Source organism: Lepidochelys kempii, chromosome 16 (genome assembly GCF_965140265.1).
Source record: "Lepidochelys kempii isolate rLepKem1 chromosome 16, rLepKem1.hap2, whole genome shotgun sequence".
Taxonomy (NCBI): domain Eukaryota; kingdom Metazoa; phylum Chordata; order Testudines; family Cheloniidae; genus Lepidochelys; species Lepidochelys kempii.
Genome location: NC_133271.1, coordinates 22,089,717 through 22,109,140, shown reverse-complemented (window position 1 = coordinate 22,109,140; position 19,424 = coordinate 22,089,717). Strand labels below are relative to the sequence as shown.

The window sequence follows — 19,424 nt, the reverse complement described above, 5'->3', positions numbered from 1 at the left end:
GTGCACAGACGTGCCCCGCGCACCAGCCCCCGACACTCACACGAAGTGCACAGACGTGCCCCGCGCACCAGCCCCCCGACACTCACCCGAAGTGCACAGACGTGCCCCGCGCACCAGCCCCCCGACACTCACCCGAAGTGCACAGACGTGCCCCGCGCACCAGCCCCCCGACACTCACCCGAAGTGCACAGACGTGCCCCGCGCACCAGCCCCCGACACTCACCCGAAGTGCACAGACGTGCCCCGCGCACCAGCCCCCCGACACTCACCCGAAGTGCACAGACGTGCCCCGCGCACCAGCCCCCGACACTCACACAAAGTGCACAGACGTGCCCCGCGCACCAGCCCCCGACACTCACACGAAGTGCACAGACGTGCCCCGCGCACCAGCCCCCGACACTCACCCGAAGTGCACAGACGTGCCCCGCGCACCAGCCCCCGACACTCACACAGAGTGCACAGACGTGCCCCGCGCACCAGCCCCCCGACACTCACACGAAGTGCACAGACGTGCCCCGCGCACCAGCCCCCGACACTCACCCGAAGTGCACAGACGTGCCCCGCGCACCAGCCCCCGACACTCACCCGAAGTGCACAGACGTGCCCCGCGCACCAGCCCCCGACACTCACACAGAGTGCACAGACGTGCCCCGCGCACCAGCCCCCCCCCCCACTTACTCCCGTGCTCCTGTCCAAGGTGCCCCCCGAGGCTGCGGTTAACTTGGTGCTGTTCAGCCCCACCAGGGAGGGCAGCGTCTGCGACATCCAGTTGGTGATCATGGCCATGGTGCTCAGGACGACTCCGATCTTGAGCAAAGGCACCGACATCGCGGCGGGGATCGGCGGCAGCCGCCCTTCATTCCGAACCGGCCCGGGGCTGCCCGCGGCTCACCGGCCCCCGCTGCCCCGCCCCGCCGGCCGAGCGCTCCCTAGACATCTCCGCTGGCTCCCGCCGGGGTCTCGCCTCTGCGGGGCTCCCTGCCGCCCGCCCGCCCCCGGGCTGGCCCCGGCACCCCCACAGCCACGGTCCCTGCCGGGGGGGGCCGCCGCTTGGCACACCGGTCCCAGGGGAGGGCGGAGCGGAGCGCCCAGCCAGCCGGAGGGTTCGCTCCGGGTGGACGGCGAGGGGTATTTGGGTGGGGAGGGGGGGAGGAGTCGGGGAGGGGTGCTGGGGTGCTTTTTTGTAAGGTGGAAGGAGCCCGGTCTCCAAAACCCCGCGTCTCCCTGGGACGTGCAATGCACATGCCTGACACGGACGATGGGGCGGGATGAAATGGATGGGGGGGGCGGAGACCAGCGGCTGGTGTGAAAATCAAACGCACGCTGATGTCAAACTGGTGGGGGGGGGGGGTTGGTTTGGTTTTTTTTAGTTTCTCTCTCCCTTTGCTTCTCTCCAGCGCCCCCTGGCCGCCGTCGGGGGCTGGTTCGCCCAGACAGGAAAAGCCTTTTGGGACTTTTGGACCAGGTGGGTAAGTACACGATGGGGTGTACCCTCCCCCTTTAGCATCAGTTTGCATCAGCACCACACTCAGCCCGGTGTCTGAGGCATTGGTGAAGGGCTGGTTAGTCGGGGGAGCTGCCAGGGAGCTCAAGTGTGGCACAAATCTCCCGGGCTCTCTTTTACTCGCCTCTGCTGGCACGCGAGAGAAGCAGGGCTACCCCCAGCGCTGCCTTAACAAATATTAGGAAGAACCCAGTCAGTTGAAAAGAAAATAAGGAGGATGAGGAATTGGATTATAATCAGACCAGCACAGCCTTCCCCTAGCAATGCTCTCTGCCTGGCTGTGCCGTATTTTTCCTCGTACAGTCCTGACGCCAGACGATAATTGTTTGCACGATTGTTGTAGCATGTTGGCCCACGATATGAGAGGGATGAGGTGGGTGAGGCAATATCGAACCTGGGTACCCGTACGCTAGGGGCACGCGGGAATAATCCTGTCCAGACAGACAACACATCGTGTTACCCCTTACAGACCGTCTTTTCCCCTGTTTTCACCAGTGTATTCCGACCCTATCTCTGATGGGAGTATGGCGTAGATTATGTTATTTGGAAAGGGGTACGCAGCCTAAAGTTTGAAAATCACGGCTTTATCGGACCAACTTCTGCTGGCGAAAAGGACAAGCGTTCCAGCTTCACAGAGCTCTTCAGACACTCTGCTTACCTTCCCCAGATATTAACTGTCCTGTTCGCACGGCACTCCATCTGCTCTCATTTTAACTGGAGCTCTTCCCCATCCCCCACCCCCCTTAAGAGAGGCTAGTGCCGCTCGTACCTATCTATTTTTCTGCAAGACGGTGTGTTTTCCATTGACCCAGCCTTACTTGTGATGCCCATACAGTCATAGTGGGGGATCTGTGGTTTCGTTATTCTTGTAACCTTCTCTGTCCTCTGACCCAGCTGTTGCATGATATTCTGAGCCACTGTTACTTATGGTCTATCTACGCTGTGATAAAAGACCCACGGCACAGCCGCAGCTGGCCCGCCTCACTCGTCTTGGGCTGCGAGGCTGTAAAATAGCCATGTGGACATTTGGGCTTGGGCTGGAGCCTGACACTCGCTGCCCCAGGATTTTTATGGCTGTGTAGACATAGGAGGGGAGTGCTGAGGGTCAGAGTCAATCTAAGCCTAAATTGGTGGCTCTTCCTCCACCTGCCCAGCCTTGCAAATGAAAACAAATTAAATAGAAAAGTCCCTCATATTTCCTTGCCTCATTTATAGCCCTGCCCACAACCAGGCAGCAGAATCAAAATCTTATTTACACCAGGTAGACTTCTCCTTCCTTAACCTTTAGTTGCTCCAGTTCCAAAGGAAACCCAAACCCACCCTAATGGAGAAAAATCCAGCCATGGCAGACTTCAAAGAGCCCTCCCTGATTCTCTACAGAATGGTCAAGAGAGCAGGATGGCAGAAGGTGGAAGATGTGATGGAGAACAAGCATCTTCCAAGGAAGACCTGTGATTCATGGAGTGGTGAATTAGGGGCATCAACTGGAGAGAGGCAACCCTCCATGTCTGAGTGGGGAGCTTATTGCATTCTGAACATGTCTGTTTCATTGTCTTAACTTTGGGAGAGATGTTCTCCAGCACTGAGGAAATGAGCTTCCCTCCCCACCTCAGCCCCAGCAAATCTGATGTCTCCCATGGGTGGTGAGTAAGGTATCTCAGTGTTAATCATCATTATTAGTTGTATTACAGTAGCTCCCCCATCAAGGATTGTGTTAGTCACTGCACAAATACGCCACAAAAAGACTGTCACTGCCCCAAAGAGGTGACAGTCTAAATATAAGGTGAGACAGAACACTGGATACAACAGACCGATGTGGGAACAAAAGGTAAGCACACAAGCACCTCAGCCTCCCCCCTCAGCTTTCAAAAGCCCTGATCAACCCAAAAGTTGGCAGGCTAAATCAGATTATACACATCGGCCAGATCCTCATCTGGTGCAAATCCCTGAAGTCAGTGGAGCTACACTGGTTTACACCAGCAGGGGATCTGGCTGCTTGGTTTCTTTTTCAGAAAAATCTCATATTGCAATTGCTTGCACCACAGTGAACCAAACTGTAAGTAGGAAGCCGCATGGCCATTTCATTGCAGACTGTGCTGATGGCTTTGTCAAAACATTTTCACTGAAAGTGGCTTCTCCATAAGGAAACAGTTCTCATTCAAGATTAAAAAAGATTTCCTCAAGGGGCTTATATAACTTTCCTAATGACTTCAGAAAAGAAGTGTTCCTCTGATCAAAATTCACAATTCCATCTTATTTTTTTTCTAGGTTAACATTTAAATACCACGTGCAGAAGAGAGATTACAAAATTAATCCTCTGGTCATGTGCAGGATTCCCCAAAAGAATAGAAGTCACATCTCTTGCTCCACAGTAATAAAGGCAGCCTCGGGGGAATCAGAGGCTTATCCCACTGCTTCCTGAGATTTCAAGAGGAACAAGAAGTAATCACAGTAATTAAAAAAAATAATAATACAAACTCTTTCCTCCTCTCAAGATTTGAAACACCAAAACAGTTAAGGTAAGATGGAGAGTTATATGCAATTGTCTGTAACTTCTTTCAAGGCTCTGCAATGCATACATTTTAGTACTGCAACACTGTGGTTTTCACCTTTGTTTGTGTGTGGAGGGGATTTAAAGGTGTTTCACTTTGTATTTGCAAAAAGATCTAATTTCTTGCTGAAGTGCAATTGCAAACCAGTGACTGACATTCATATTATGCAACTCTGCCATCACAGAGCCTCTGCAATTGTTGGATTCGAGTGCCCCCTTCTAGCATAGATTGGTATTGCAGGCCCCCCTTCAAAAAGATGCTTTATAATACAGTGGCTCATCAGTGATAATAAATACAGTGGAACAATGACTCATCCTACTCCCAGTCCTCTTTGATAACTCATTGTCCCGCCAGGGAATTTCTAAATAGCTCCGAAATGGATTGGTTAAGAGACAACTCCCAATCTGCCTTTGTCAGCGTAAGAGCTGAAGAGCAGATGTTGGCAGTGGAATATAGAAAGTTTGGTGATGTCATCCACATTTTTGGTATCTCACAGGTCAGATTTACACTGGTGAAAATAAGGATCTATTTCTGCAAGTAGGGATAACTTGCTGCTACATAACTTTTTAGCTAAATAATCATTCACAAATTCACTATCTACCATTCTTATTGCCCCCCCCCCCCGGTTACCGTCGTGTCTGAGCACCTCACAATCTTTAATGGATATATCCTGTGCCCTACAGCAGTGCCGTTATCACGGTTTTAAAGATGGGGAACTGAGGCACACAGGCTAACGTCACACAGAGCAGGGAACCGAGGCATTTCTTCTGAGTTGCAGACTAGTGTCCTAATCACTGGACCATATTTCCATCCTTCCCATAATGGGATGACCTCGAGAAGTCATCTAATCCAGCCTGCTGCACTGAGGCAGGACCAAGTAAGACTAGACTATTCCTGACAGGTGTTTGTCCAACCTGTTCTTAAAAACCTCCAGTGATGGGGATCACCCAGGGCTGAGTACGGGGGCTTTGCCCAGGAGAACCCCATTGAGTGGGCATTTAGATTCCTTCCCCAGGCTGCTAAAAGAATCTGTTTCATGGTAGTAATCTCTACCCTGCCTGCAACCTGCTTCTATTAGATGACTGGCAAAACTCCCATTGACTTCACCAGTGCTGGATCAAAATCTCAAAATGGGTACAGACAGTGGGGTCCCTCTACCTTGCCCTGAGCCATGTTTGAAGAAGCCCTAACTTTGGACCCTTACAGGATCCCCACCACTCTTGCTGTGGGCAGGGGAGAGGAAAGCAGGACTTGCCCGTAAGTGACATCAGGGGAGGTTTAAGAAACAGAGCAAAGCCAAGCAAACACTTCATGAGACCCCCTAAGAGGAGAGAGGTGAGGCTGTGTGCACATGCTGACTCCAGGCCTGCCGCCTCTCCCTCGATGGCAGTGGGAGCTTTCAGTGGGACTGGAAGATGATTGGGTTCAATCTCTGGATACAACCAATGGCTGCAGATTGAAAGAGTTTAAACATGATTCTCTTCCCACATCTAGCAGGACCCTCACAGGGTAGAAGTGTGTCATTGTTGTTCACGATTCGCCTTATCCAAAGGCCACATTCCCACTATGCTTTGGGTCAGACCCAATAACCCTGGCAAGCCTGAAACTAACTAAAGTTTCTCTGTCACTCTTGACCTCTTTCACCTCACCAAATCCCGAGCTCATTGCTCATTTGTCACTCAGTCCTCAACAGAGGCAAACCCATAATCGACTGTGATGTGCGCAGTGTTGTTGTAGCCATGTTACTGCCAAGATTTTGAAGAGACAAGTTGGACCAAGTAAAATACGTTCTTCTTCCAAAGAAGAGCTCTGTATAAGCTCAAAAGCTTGTCTCTTGTCAACAGAAGCTGGTCCAATACAAGACAGTACCTCACCCACCTTGTTTCTCTAATTCACTTTAATGGCACTTTGCCCAAGTATGAACTGAATTAAAATGAGGCTATGGCCCCGCGTGTGCATGCCATGGCTTATTATGACAGGTTTGCTCATATTGCCGGGCCGCTGCCATTAGAAGACCTTCAATAGGGAGGGGGAATTATCCCAAACCCTAGTGTCCAACCCTACTGATATTTCCTATACTGAATTCCTGTGATTCATTAATTCCCATGGAAGGCTGCCATAAATACTGGTGGATGGTGGAATATTTTTCCTTCGGTGCAAATATCCAACAAATAATTAGATGCAAATGTGTGGCTTCATTGGAACAACTCAGATTTACATTGGTGTCACTGCGATCAAAATCTGTCCCAGCATTCTTACTAGGATGGTAGCAGTGAATGCTTAGGTCGAAGGTAAAACACCATCTGCAGAGAGCTCTTAAAGGAAATCACATCCTTCTGTTCTATTCTAATCTGTTCAGGTTCTTATACTGTGCTCATCGCCACAGTATCTGAGCGCCGGATCCGTACAACACTTATCAGTGCAGTATTTATATCATTTCAGTGCTCATTTGGAAAGCAGGGTATGACGTAAAACTCACCTCTCATGCTAGTCTTCAATAAATACATAGAAGAAGAAGAATTAGTTCAGAAGCATATAGAAATTAACATCTTTTTTAGACCTTCACCTTCTACCCACATATAGTTTTTAAATAATAAAGTATGTTAAAAATGCTAAAAAAATGCATTCTGTAGCTTTTATTCCCCCAGGAATGTATAAAGATTCATTCCCCCTCAGTGCACATAGGTACTGTTACTGGTATTCAGTCGTGGTAATAGTAGTATACAGAACCATTCATCCAAGGATTGAAAAATGCTTTCCAAATGTTAAGCTTTGTAACACCAATGGCAAAGCTCTACTTTAATGGCGCAGGATCAGGGCCTCTGTGAGGTAGGAATTTATTAGACTTATTTCACAGATAGAGCAAATGAGGCACGGGGAGCTGACGAGCTTGCCTGTGATCACACAAAGACACAGACTGCCATAGTCTGGGCTCCCAATCTATTCCCTCTCCTATATCCCTATTATAACCACCTTCCCTTTATGAAAATTATGGGCCGGATCCTCAGCTCGTGTAAATCAGCATAGCTGTACTGACTTCAATGGAGCTACATTGATTTACAACAGCAGAGGAAGTGGCCATACTTAGGCTAATCAAGAGAAGAACAAACCCATTTGAATTTTTAGGCTCCTTTGCTTCCATATGCTTCAGAGCATCTATTCTCTTCTTTCAAGAGCCTGTTAACATAACGGGAGTTATGCCCAGCCATCCAGAGGACAATGGCTCTCTGAAAAAAGTCAATGACTTGTTGCATTTATTGTCTTTCCAGATCCCTGGATTGGAGCCTTCCTTATCAGACCCTAATTCCATTATTTATTGCTCAACCTCACATGGCAACAAATTGCCACAGCACTTTCTCTAAAGAGTCAGTCCCACCTGGATGTAGCGGAAAGGGCCACACACAGATACATCAATTCCAGCCCCAAATGGAGGCTTTGCAAAATCTGTGATCAACTGTAATGTCTCTATTCTATTTTTTAAATGGCAATTATTAAGTCAGAAGAGTTTTTTTATTAGGTTTTTTTGTTCAGATTTAAATATTATCACGCAGGGTTAGAAACCCCAACACTGCAGCTTTATGCTAAGGCCTGAGCTCCAGGAAGTGAAAATGACCAGTGTATTGACCTTGTCCAAGCTAAGTGAAATGCAAAAATGAAACCCTCATTGTTACTGCTCAAGTGTACATTAGAGACAGGTTCTTTCAACTGTTGTGGTCTGAAAGGTGATAGTAAAAAAAAGCCACAAGGACATATGTTTAAATGCATTGGGCCTGAACCTACACTTACACTTCACTTACACTAAAGTAAATCAGGAGTAATGCCACTGAAGTCAATGCGGATACAGTGGTGTAAGTGCGAAAAGAATCAGGGCCATTGTTTTCAACCTGACAGCATCCTCTTAGGGAAGCTTTCCAGTGTAAAGCAAGATCTAGCCCTTAAAGAGAAACTGACACCTCTTCGAATTTTTGACAAAACCTCTCTTAGTCTTAGGTTTTCCTCGATATCTCAGATCGCCTCTCTTCTGACTGCTTCATTGTTTATCACACGGGTTATTTGGCTTGAAAAGAGGCTCCTTATGTCTCTGAGTTTATCTGTTCCTGTTGTGTATTCTACACCTGATGTCTCCATGGCATCAATCATTTCCAGAGCAGCCAATTCTGATGTCTCAATGAGTGAATTACTGCTGTAATGAGATAATAAGCAGCAGGGAAAGATGAACTGCTAGGGAACAAAAGATCTCATTTGCATGGATATATCCTTAGTAATAAAGGATGAGGAAAGAAAGACATAAAAATATATGGTATAGAATGGATCCCACTTAATGGCAAACTACTAAATGGAAAATTTCACTAATGGAAAAGTTGTTGTCCATGCATAATGTAAAATGAACGCAGCTGACTGCAATTGACCTAAGAGGCCAGCATTCTCAAATATGGTCAGTAAATTTGTGCCCGTATTTATGCATGACACACTAATACAGGATAGATCTTTGTCTCCCTCTTGTGGCTGGTCCACCCACATAAGAGGTTATGAAGTTGCCACAGCTACCAGGTGGAGGCTTGGGGTCCTAGCCAAAGCCTGTTGATCACAGTAGAAAGGCTCCTATTGAATCAGAGGGATTTTTAGCTCTGTTCTTCAGCTCAAGAGATACAGGCTCATCCTTTTAGCAGGGAAGGTTCTGGGTTCAAACTCTGCTGCTGTCCCAAGCTGTGTCAGTTACACATGCAGAGCCGAACATGTATTTATGTATAATGTGCAAATTCAGCAACTGCCTGACTGGCAAATCAATTGTTATTTTCACATACTATTTTCATGCTTCCTTGCGTTCACAAACGAGAGCGTGCACATAAATTCAGGGGTAGATATGGAAGCGGGGTTGAGGTCAGCAGTGATAATGCCCTATAGATTTATAGATTATAAGGACCATCGTGATCATCTAGTCTCACCTCCTGTATAACACAGGCCACAGGACTCCCTGGTTTGAACTAAACATCTCTTTGAGGTATGTTTTGTAGCATTCTTGGCTGAGCACCAAAACCAGGATGGCAGTGGGCGGTAGTTATTTATTAGCTGTGCTCTGGAAAAGCTCGGTGACATCCCACATCAGTGCTCCTTTGAAAGGGAGAAACCTGAGAATGATTCCTCCTGCCTGCTCCACACAACCCTTAGGTGGAATTCACCGCTGTGCAAAGGGCCTGCATGAGACTTACGCACCATTTAAGTCTCACTCAATTCCTCAGAATGAGGCTCACGAGGCGCATATAGGCCTCGTGCACTGGGGAGAACTTGCCCCATAAGGCAAATCCTGTCTGACGAGCACAGCCCAGAGTAATCAGGCTGGGTGTACTGAGGCTAGGAGAATGAATCTTATACTCCTAGACCACTGAGCAACAGTCAAGTTATTCTATGGTACCTCAGGGCTGCAGTCATGCCCCCTCTGAGGGGCAATGTCTGATGGGTTCATGTAGCAATAGATCCATCAGCATTACGCCCATGTGTTTCCCCTCCCCCATCAACTTCCTGCAAGCTGGGGAATCCCAAGCTCCTCTAGGGACTATGTTCTGCGGCATGGTAGGGACCACACACCCTGTGGGTGTTTCCAGAACACTTGCCTCTCCTCCTTGCAACACACTTGCAACACACCCACACACTGCTTCCACTGTGTCCAGTGCCTCTGGGCCTGGGGAGCAGAGAAAAGGATCTGCCCCTTAGTGCCATTTATCACAGGAGTTGGTATTTGCTTTTAAAGTGACACTGACTAGATGCTATCAGCCTAGCTGGAGGTGCAGAAAGTTCACAAGGTTGGACTGGAAGGAAGGCTTTGAGAACTGGAAGTGAGGTGGACCGGCCTCTGCTTTGGGAAATCCCAGCGAGTGGGGAAAATGCGGTGGGAAGCCGATGTTCCCATTAAACAGACTGGACTGCACTGGGCACGTAGGTGCATAATAGTGTACTGCAGATGGTCTAGACGGATGCAAAGGACAACATTCTAATGCAGATCAGGCTTCAGGGGCTCTTTGCCTGTGGGGCTTTGGTTCAGTCTATGACACAGACAGGGACTGCTTGCAAAGTACAGCTCTGGCCCTGGATCCTGGTCTGGATTCAAACCCTTCCGTGGGTGAGATGTTTAGGTCGAGGATTCTACCATGGGCGCCTCTCTAACGTGATAAGTACAAGGCAGCACAGTATATTGGACATCAACGTTCATCGGTGAGTGGACAGACAGAGACGCACATGAATGTGGGGTGGGTGGGGCAGCAGAGTTCCTATTAGAAAGAATATTTTTGCAAAGTTTCTCTCCCCCCCACCCCCCGTGTTTATACAGAACCTAGCACAATGGGGTCCCGGTCCATGACCGGGATTCGTAGTTGCTATGGCAATAAAAATAAGTAATAATCACATTTCACCCCACCCCCATTGCTGTGGGCCTTAAGAAGCATAGTGGGGCAGTAGGGGTCATTCTGTGCTTCTCCCCTCAATCGTTGTGTATAACCAGGGTTGGGAGTCACCGGAAGGGGACCACAACTCCCCACTCAGTGGCTAATAGCAGAAGGGAGCTCCCCCGCTTCCATGCATGAGTGGGAGAGCAGTGCTCCCCCACAGCTCCCCCGCTCCTTGGCTGGGGCACCCCCTCCTGCTACAATTGACTGTGACCCCTGTGCATGGCCCCATTAGAATGCAAGGGAGGTGAATGAACTGAGAAGAGACTCCAGGAACCGGGGGTTGGGATTGACTGCCAGCAAGGAGCATGATTTCCCCCTTAATCCTTCCATTGAGCACCGAAAGCAATACAAAGTTCAGGGCCTCACGCTGCTGTCTTTGTGTCCCACCAGCTGAAGTCAGCAGAGCCCAGATCCTCAGAAGGTATTTAGGAGCCTAATTCCTATTGAAAGGGAATTTAGGCCCTAATTCCCTTTGAGAAGCTGGACCTAAGAGCTTTCATAGCACTAGAAATGCCTCAATAGAGCAGGACGGCACTAAAGCAACAGAAACGTTCCTAGCTTCCTTTCACCTATAAGAGAGACTCCTGTTTTATATTTACCCAGCACCTCCCTATCCTGAAAGATCCCAATGTGCTGCACAAACCATGGACCTTATTCCGCAGACCTTACCCCCACTAAACTCCCATTTTTGCATAAGCTATGCACAATTGGCTTTCGACACACAGAGCAGCACTGAAATGCAGCCATTTCTGGGGCGAGGCACAGCATGCTGCACAGTAGTCATGAGGATGTTAAATTCTAGCTATCAACACGAGACAGTTCCTTGCACATGGTAAGTGCCATGTGAGTTTTACTCTCTACACACAGTGCAGAAGACCCTGAATTTTGCAGCAGAAAGATCATGCTCTCAATATTACGTTTGAACAGAATAATCCCCCTTTACAGATCTTTGCCTTGTACTAAATCTGTGTTTAGCTAAAGCTGCTCTTGACACTAAACCCACAATCTCATAGCAAATGCCAATATATGTCACAGAAGTCTGTGAGCCCAGTATAGCAGCGTTACAGTTAATGGGAGTTTTGTAACGATTTCAATAGATGAGGTTTGTATTAGGAGCAATTATCAGCATATCTTTTACGAGCAGGTTTCCTTAAGGTCAATATTGGGGTGTGGATGGGGAAATATTTCCATAGGTCGGTTCAGAACTACTGTCCAGAAAGTCTTTTTAAATTAATAAATAAGTATATCCCATTGTTGTGTGTGTTAATTGCTTTATACTATCACAATTAGTACTGAAGTCTGGCAAAGCACCTGCTTTAATCCTCTTCTCCCTGTTCTTTTCCTTCCCACAAGGTCTCTTGTGATCTCACTAGATTTAGAGCATCGTCTACTAATTAGAGCAGGAGGGATTGAGAGTCAGGACTCCTGGGTTCTACTTCCAGTTCTGAAAGAGGAGTGAAGTTTAGTAGTGAGAAGATGCAGGAGACTGGTAGTCAGCACTCCTGGACTCTGCTCTGAGAGGGAAGGGTGATATAATAGTTAAAGCATGTAAGAGATTAGAAACCACTATTTCCAGCTTTGCTTTGTCTTGCTGTGCTACCCGGGACTCATCATGGCCTCTCTGTGGCTCAGTTTACCTGTGCGTAAAAAAAACCACTTCCTTCAAGAGTAATGATACTTATATATCTCAATATCTTATATATATCAATGATACTCAATATCATTGATATTTGCAGATCTCTCCGAGATCCTCAGATGAAAAGGTGTGTGCAAAAACAAAGTGCAAACTTCTTCCCTTTCACAATGGTTCATGCACACCCTTTGCCTCGTGAAGAGTTTAACTTAATAATTATTAAATAACAAATCTGAAAAGAAACCTTTTCCTTTCCTTCCCCACCTCTGCATCTCTACAGCCATGTTAGTGTTTGTCTCGAGCATTACTATGGCCCTATGGTTCATGATTTCATAATAGCAAGCAAAAGCTGCAGTTTATCACTCATAACTGAGAATTGGCTTCTTCCATTGTCAATGCAGTTTTACAGTCCTCATCTACCTAATTCAGTTAGATAGTAATTAGTTTTGTATTACTTTACACAGTGATTCTAATACTGATTACAAGGCCTGATAACTTGAGTAATAAATATAACCCAGGGCTGACAATTACCTGTCTTTTTTATTGGTGAAAGCTGAAGTTAGCGAAACGAGACATTAATTGGTTTATGAAATGAGGCATCTGCCTCATGTTACAGGCTGCAGATTTGCAGCTTAATTCTACAATGTGGCTCCACAATAGGGGATGAAAGAGCCTAGCAATCAGCGTGAACGTTTGAAAATCACCTCAATAGTTACAGCTAAACTAGCACAGTCTAAGGCCTGGCATTAAAGTGAGTTAGAACTGAGCTGCAGGGGGATCAATGTGCAGGGGGAGTCAGAGAAGTACCATCCTCCTTCCCTGCTCTCTGGCTCCAAAAGCTAAGAGCCACATTTTCAACGGCAAAGCAACGTGTGAGATCGCAAAAATGCATGCCTGGTTCTCCTCTCACTTTTACACCAGCAGTGTAACTCTATTGACTGTAAAGAAGTTATTCCTGTTTGACTCCAGTGTCAATGAACCAGAAAACCCCCAGCTTTGGACACTTGGAAAATTGTGGAAGGGGTGCAAACTGATAGCATTTGCACTCACAATTATGGGGTTTTACAGATCCATTGGAAATGCACACTTTTTTGCCAGGGCACCCAGGGATGAAAACCGTATACCAATGAACCAGATATGCTATTTTGAAAATCAGTGCTAAAGTTCCCTTAGACCCTTAAATGGGAGCCCTAAATATTCAATAACTTCCCTGCCCCAGGGAATGTATATTTCTTCTGTGGATTGAATTTTTATTGGTTAAATAAATATCAAGGTGTTTCTTACCTCTCTATGTACCCTCAAAACTTTTGGGAAAAGATATGGCAATTTCATAAGTACCTCAATGTGTAGTTAACAGCCCTGTTTCAAGAGAGACTGAATACATTATAAACCAAGATTGGGGATGGGGTGGGGGGGGAGGAGAGGTCCAGTCTGTAATCCTGATTATGATCTTAAACCTGTTTTCCATTCATCTAACTCCAGTGGTTTGGATGAAGTTACTCCTGATTTACATCAGTGTAAGAATCAGGGCCTATATTTAAATCTGCATCTATAGCCATATATAATAAACCTTGTGAAGCAGATCCTTGGGTGGTATAAATTCCCATAGCTCCACTCAAGTCATCTGAGGATGTAACCCTTTATCTCTCTGGGGTTCCAGCTGTCAAAGAAAGAAAACTCTCATTCTGAACTCAGAAGAACTTTGGCTAAACTTGCATGCATGTAGATGGAAGAATTGGGGTTTTGCCTGCCAATGGCAACAGGTACCAGTAAAATCCAGTCCATTCAAATTCAACTGTAATATTCATCATTTCATTATTTGGATCACTGACCTGTAAAAACGTGAAATGCAATTTAAGGACTTGGGCTAGCACAAGCCTCGGACTCTAATACTCTGAATATTTCCATATGGAAATAACTCTGAAATTAAAAAGACAATAACATGTAAGTCTAAAGGGATAAAACTACAAGTGGGGAATCAAAGGGCAAGCTGAAGTTATAACAATGACAAGACTCTGTGACACAGAAGTTTGGCCAACTCCTGTTATTTTGACTTGGGATCCCATTAACTTTTAGTCAGGACTTGATTCCAAGCATGTGCTACTTTTTCAGGATTTAATGCACAGTGTCCGTTTGCAATGTCCCGCATGTCTAGGAGCGAATTCAGGGGTAGGGCACAGCTAACCCTGCTTTTCAGAAGCCAGCTGTGACTGGGATTACTTGAGAATTCAGCTCTAGTTTAGGTGCTCAGATATGATTAGTGGGTTGTTTTGGGAACAACGCTCTCCCTTCCCACCAGGAGATGGTTACCCTTCTGTACACAGAACAGCAGCAGTTAGTTGTTAAAGGAAAGCAATGTACTCACCACCTTCCATTGCAAAGTCTGCTCTAGCACCCCTTATGGGGAGAATCTGGGGGGGCTGATGTGCATGCTTTGTGTTATTAAAGGGAGGGAGCGGGGGTTGACAACAGCCTTTGCATTGTCACTGAAAGCTGCCTAATTAGAAATGAATCTTCCCTTAACCATGGCCCCCCCATTGGGCTCTCTGGAGGGGGCAGGGGAATGCAGATGAGAGCGTGACTCCAGTGCATGTGATAGAGATGTTAATTTGGCACCAAATTAAACGTGGGAGGCAGGGAACTGGGCGGCGTCAGAGATGAAAGGCCTATTTGGGGATTGCATCTGGCAGCTGTGCCATGGAAATGAGATGCAAAAACTGTGAAACGGATCTGCAGAGCCAAACAATTCCACATCTACGCTGGAGAGCTCTCCATTCCCATAGAACAGGAGGTCGGTTCGGAGAAAGGAGCCTAAATCAGTGTTGCTAGCTCAAGGTAGACAGTGAAAGCAAGCAAGGAGGGTACCTACTCAGCTCCTATTTTTGCTAAAATCTAGCCAAGGTTTATATGTTTTTATTTAAAACCAGTGGGCTAAACACTGCTCTGGGATAGCTCCACTGAAGTCAGCCAGGGATTATTTTAGCCCAAAGCTTGTAGCTGGAGTGGGCTGATTTAATTTGCCCAGACTAAAGTTGGGACAAAAGTTCTTCCACACCTGCAAAACAGAATCTGATACTCTACCAACACCAGCAGCTGCCTCAGCACAAGGAGATGCAATAGCTAAGGTGTCCTTGCAGGAAAATGCCAAGGCAGAGAAGGTGGGTGCTGAAAGAGAGAAAGAAGCCATTAAGCAGTTGGGGGAAAGAGTTTCATGCAGCCAAGAAATTCAAATTCCCCATGAAACAGATACTCTCATGCTCGCCTGGGGGCGACCAAGAAGGGAGAGAGGAGGGAAGATACAAGCTTGCTGAGAAGGCAGCCCAAGATCGCTGGTGTTTATCATGCCAAAGGAGGATGGCAGGGTCTTCACCAGGGAGCACTGTTTGTTTGTTTCAGGGCAATTCTTGTATGTTTCACCCTGCTTTGCCCAGTTTGGCGCATGCAGGTGTATGTGAGCGAGTATATACCCTGGTGCATATTCTCTCTCAATGCACACAACAGATTTTTATTGGTCAGTCACTTTAGCTATAATTCCTTCCCAGCCCTTCCACTTTACAGGCAACTTGGAATTGTTTTTAATAAGCCTCCCCCCACCCCCCCATCCCTTTGGTCCCAACGTTTTAAGACTTTGCTTTGGAGATTTCTTCCTTTCAGCAGCAGCTCAGAAATATTCTGTAGGTAAAACATGCTTTAGCCACTACATTTCTGTTCCCAGGACAGTGACTTAAGAGGCTATTGTGTGTGTGTAATATAATTTAAAAAAACATAAAATATCTGGAATGAGAGTCCACTGCTAATTGGTTCTATATCCGAGAGCCTCTTGGGGAGGGTCCCTTCCTATTTATTTATTGCTTCCAGGCAACATTACAATTAACACACACACAGCCACATAGAGTATCCCCTTGTGATCACTTTTGCTCCTTTCTTGTGTGATTAAGAAAAAGCAAAAACATCCTTGTTTCTCAAAGAAGTGGAATGGACTTTTATTCTACTCCCTCAAAAAAAACCCTCTCCCCCAACTCAACAATAGGTGGGCTTGGAAAGTACAGGAAGGCAATCAAAGAAAGAAAGAAACAGCCCCCAAGCATGCCACAAATGGAAACACTGAGAGACATTTAAATGTCACCCTAAATCAGGAAAGCTACCGCCACACCAGTCATTTATCTATATAAAGGGGAGGGGATGAGCGGGAATGAAACAGAAGTGATTGCAGGTGCAAATTACATATTTTACAAGGGAAACTAGAACACACACAAGTAGACAGACTGACTGACCAACCCCTAGCTTACCAATAACAGAATGTGCATTTCAAGCTACTTACACTATTGCATTTTTAAAGACATCACATACACCCCCAAATCCTGTCCATTTACCAGCTGAGAATTGCACTGAGACTGTAGCAACCTCATCCTTAATTGTGGACTTCTCAAAGAAGGAGGAGGAATAAAAAAAAATTAAAAAAAAAAAAAAGCTGAACACTCAAGACCCCCAGTGATGAAATGTTGTGGTAGATGACGATGAATTCCCTTCCTCCCCTAGTGAAACAAAAGGCAGTCACATTACAGAGTCACCAGTTTCACCTTACCTGAAATTCAACTCTCCTTCCCTCCCCCCTCCCCAATTAAAAGTTGAATTCAACCACCCTCACCCCATTCCAAATCTGGCTGCCATAAAAATCTACAGCAGATCTGAAGGCACAAAGGCAGCCTTAAAAAAAAAATCCCCTTTAAGTCCGATCTCTTCACCAGGCACACGAACACCTTTATCCCTCCACCCTGAGCTCCCCCTCACTGCTCGCCTGCATCGCAGGAGAGGAATTTGATGAATGACCTCTATTGCATGCTCCAAAAAGAAGGAAGGGGGAGGGATGGGGGAAGGGGAGTGAAATTGACAGAAAGATGCAATTTGCTACTCTAGTTTCTTTTGTGTCCTACAGCTTTAGCAGAAAATGGCGTTGGGAGAGAGAGAGGGAGAGAAAAAAAGAAACCTACTTGAGTTAGTTCTGTGCCCATCAGCAGAAGAAAGAAGAGACTCAGAAGCTTGCTTGTCGGTTGCATCTCTTGCACACAGTTCCAGGTACCTGGCATGCAGATTTCCCCCTCTCCTCCTGGGTTATTTTCTGTTGCTGCGTTGATCACCGACTCCCCTGGGTTGCTTTTGGGTCCTTCAATTTTTTTTTATTATGATTCTCTCAGTACCCCGAGAAGGCAATGCAAGAAATCTGCTTAGCACAGCCTTCACTTTGCATATTTAGTGAGCTCCCCGTGTCTCCTCTTCTCTCTGATCTGCCTCTCTCGGGCTTTTTTTTTTTTACAAATTTTATTATGATGATGATTATTTAATGGCTCCCCTGATCGAAAGACATTGGCGAGGAGAAATTCAACGGAGCACGAAATGATTATCTCTGCAATTGCCAAAAGTTTGCCTTGAAAAGGGGGGCTGATGGAGGGAGGACAGGGATTAAAAAAAAAGGAAAGGAATTGGAAGGCAGGGACTACTAGCAGGGATGGATGTTTGAAACAGGATGTGACATCAACAAAGGCGGGGGAAATTTAACTAGACACGGAGAAGGGAATGGGTGGGGGGAGGTAAAGCAGCAGCATCAAAAATGCAGCCAGACACAAAAGGAGGAGGGGTCAGATTTGGTACTGGGGGTCTGAGGAAAGCAGACAAAAGGGACTGAGGATGAACGTGGAAGGGTCCCTCTGCAGCGAATTTAAGGCAAGCCCTGGCCCAGTTGCAGCGGGCTCCAAAGTGAGAAACTCCAATGCACAGAAGCAAGAAGGGAGCTAAAGGAACAGATGCAAATGGGAGCCAGCTGCTGTATTTTCAAGGCAAAGAGGATTTTTCTTGGGGGTGTGATTTAACAGCACCCCTCTACACACACCCCTCATTCTTTCCCTGTTCAGGAGACTCAGGATTGCAGGCATATGGGGGACCTGAATTCATTTAAACTTCAACCTTCTTGGCATTCAGCCATATGCCATGCATCTTCCATTGGGGTCAGAGATTTTTTTTAAAAAATTGATTGATTTTGGGGAGGGAGAGGGTGGAGGAATGTCTCTGATCTAGGTCCTAGCAATGCCAAAACCTCCACCCACAAGGGAAACAATTAGGGCAGTCAAGCAGTTAAAAAAATTAATTGCAATTAATCACGATTAAAAAAATTAATTGCATGATTAATTGCACTGTTAAATAATAATAGAATACCATTTATTTAAATAGTTTTGGATATTTTCTACATTTTCAAATATATTGATTTCAATTACAACACAAAATACAAAGTGTACAGTGCTCACTGTATATTATTATTTTATGACAAATATTTGCATTGTAAAAAATAAAAGAAATAGTATTTTTCAATTCACTTAATACAAGTACTGGAGTGCAATTGCTTTATCATGCAACTTGAACTTACAAATGTAGAATTATGTGCAAAAAATAACTGCATTCAAAAATAAAACAATGTAAAACTTTAGAGCCTGCAAGTCCACTCAGTCCCACTTCTTGTTCAGCCAATCACTAAAACAAGTTTGTTTACATTTGCAGGAGCTAATGCTGCCCGCTTTTTGTTTACAATGTCATCTGAAAGTAAGAACAGGAGTTGGCATGGCACTATGGTAGCCAGCGTCGCAAGGTATTTATGTGCCAGATACACTAAAGATTCATGTCCCTTCACGCTTCAACCACCAGTCCAGAGGACGTGCATCCATGCCAATGATGGGTTCCTCTTGATAATGATCCAAAGTGGTGCGGACCGATGCATGTTCATTTTCATTATCTGAGACAGATGCCGCTCGCAGAAAGTTGATTTTTTTTTTTTTTTTTTTAGTGGTTCGGGTTCTGTAGCTTCCACATCGGAGTGTTGCTCTTTTAACTCATCTGAAAGCATGTTCCACACCTCGTCTCTCTCAGATTTTGGAAGGCACTTCAGATTCTTAAACCTTGGGTCGAGTGCTGTAGCTATCCTTATAAATCTCACACTGGTACCTTCTCTGGGTTTTGTCAAATCTGCAGTGAAAGTGTTCTTAAAATGAACAACATGTGCTGGGTCATCATCTGAGACATGCAATGTATGGAAGAATACCGGTAAAACAGAGCAGGAGACATGCAATTCTCCCCCAGGGAGTTCAGTCACAAATTTAATTAATGTATTTTTTTTAACAAGCATCATCAGCATGGAAGCATGTCCTCTGGAATGGTGGCCGAAGCATGAACGGGCATATGAATGTTTAGCATATCCGGCACATAAATACCTTGCAATGCCAGCTACAAAAGTGCCATGTGAATGC

The 19,424-nt window shown here is 46.0% G+C and overlaps 1 protein-coding gene across 2 annotated transcripts in view; it reads right to left on the bottom strand.

Moving 5' to 3' along the window:
• OLFM1 (olfactomedin 1) overlaps positions 1 to 17,649 on the bottom strand; it is a 49,342-nt gene extending 31,693 nt beyond the window's left edge. The window contains exon 1 of one of the 2 annotated variants that reach the window (XM_073314314.1): positions 17,124 to 17,649. In XM_073314314.1, coding sequence (XP_073170415.1) covers positions 17,124 to 17,219 — 96 coding nt within the window. In that variant the 5' untranslated portion in view covers positions 17,220 to 17,649. Of the gene's footprint in view, positions 1 to 678; positions 1,258 to 17,123 lie in introns of those variants that run through there. The other variant, XM_073314313.1, reaches the window with a different exon arrangement.
• Between the last annotated feature and the right edge of the window lie 1,775 nt (positions 17,650 to 19,424).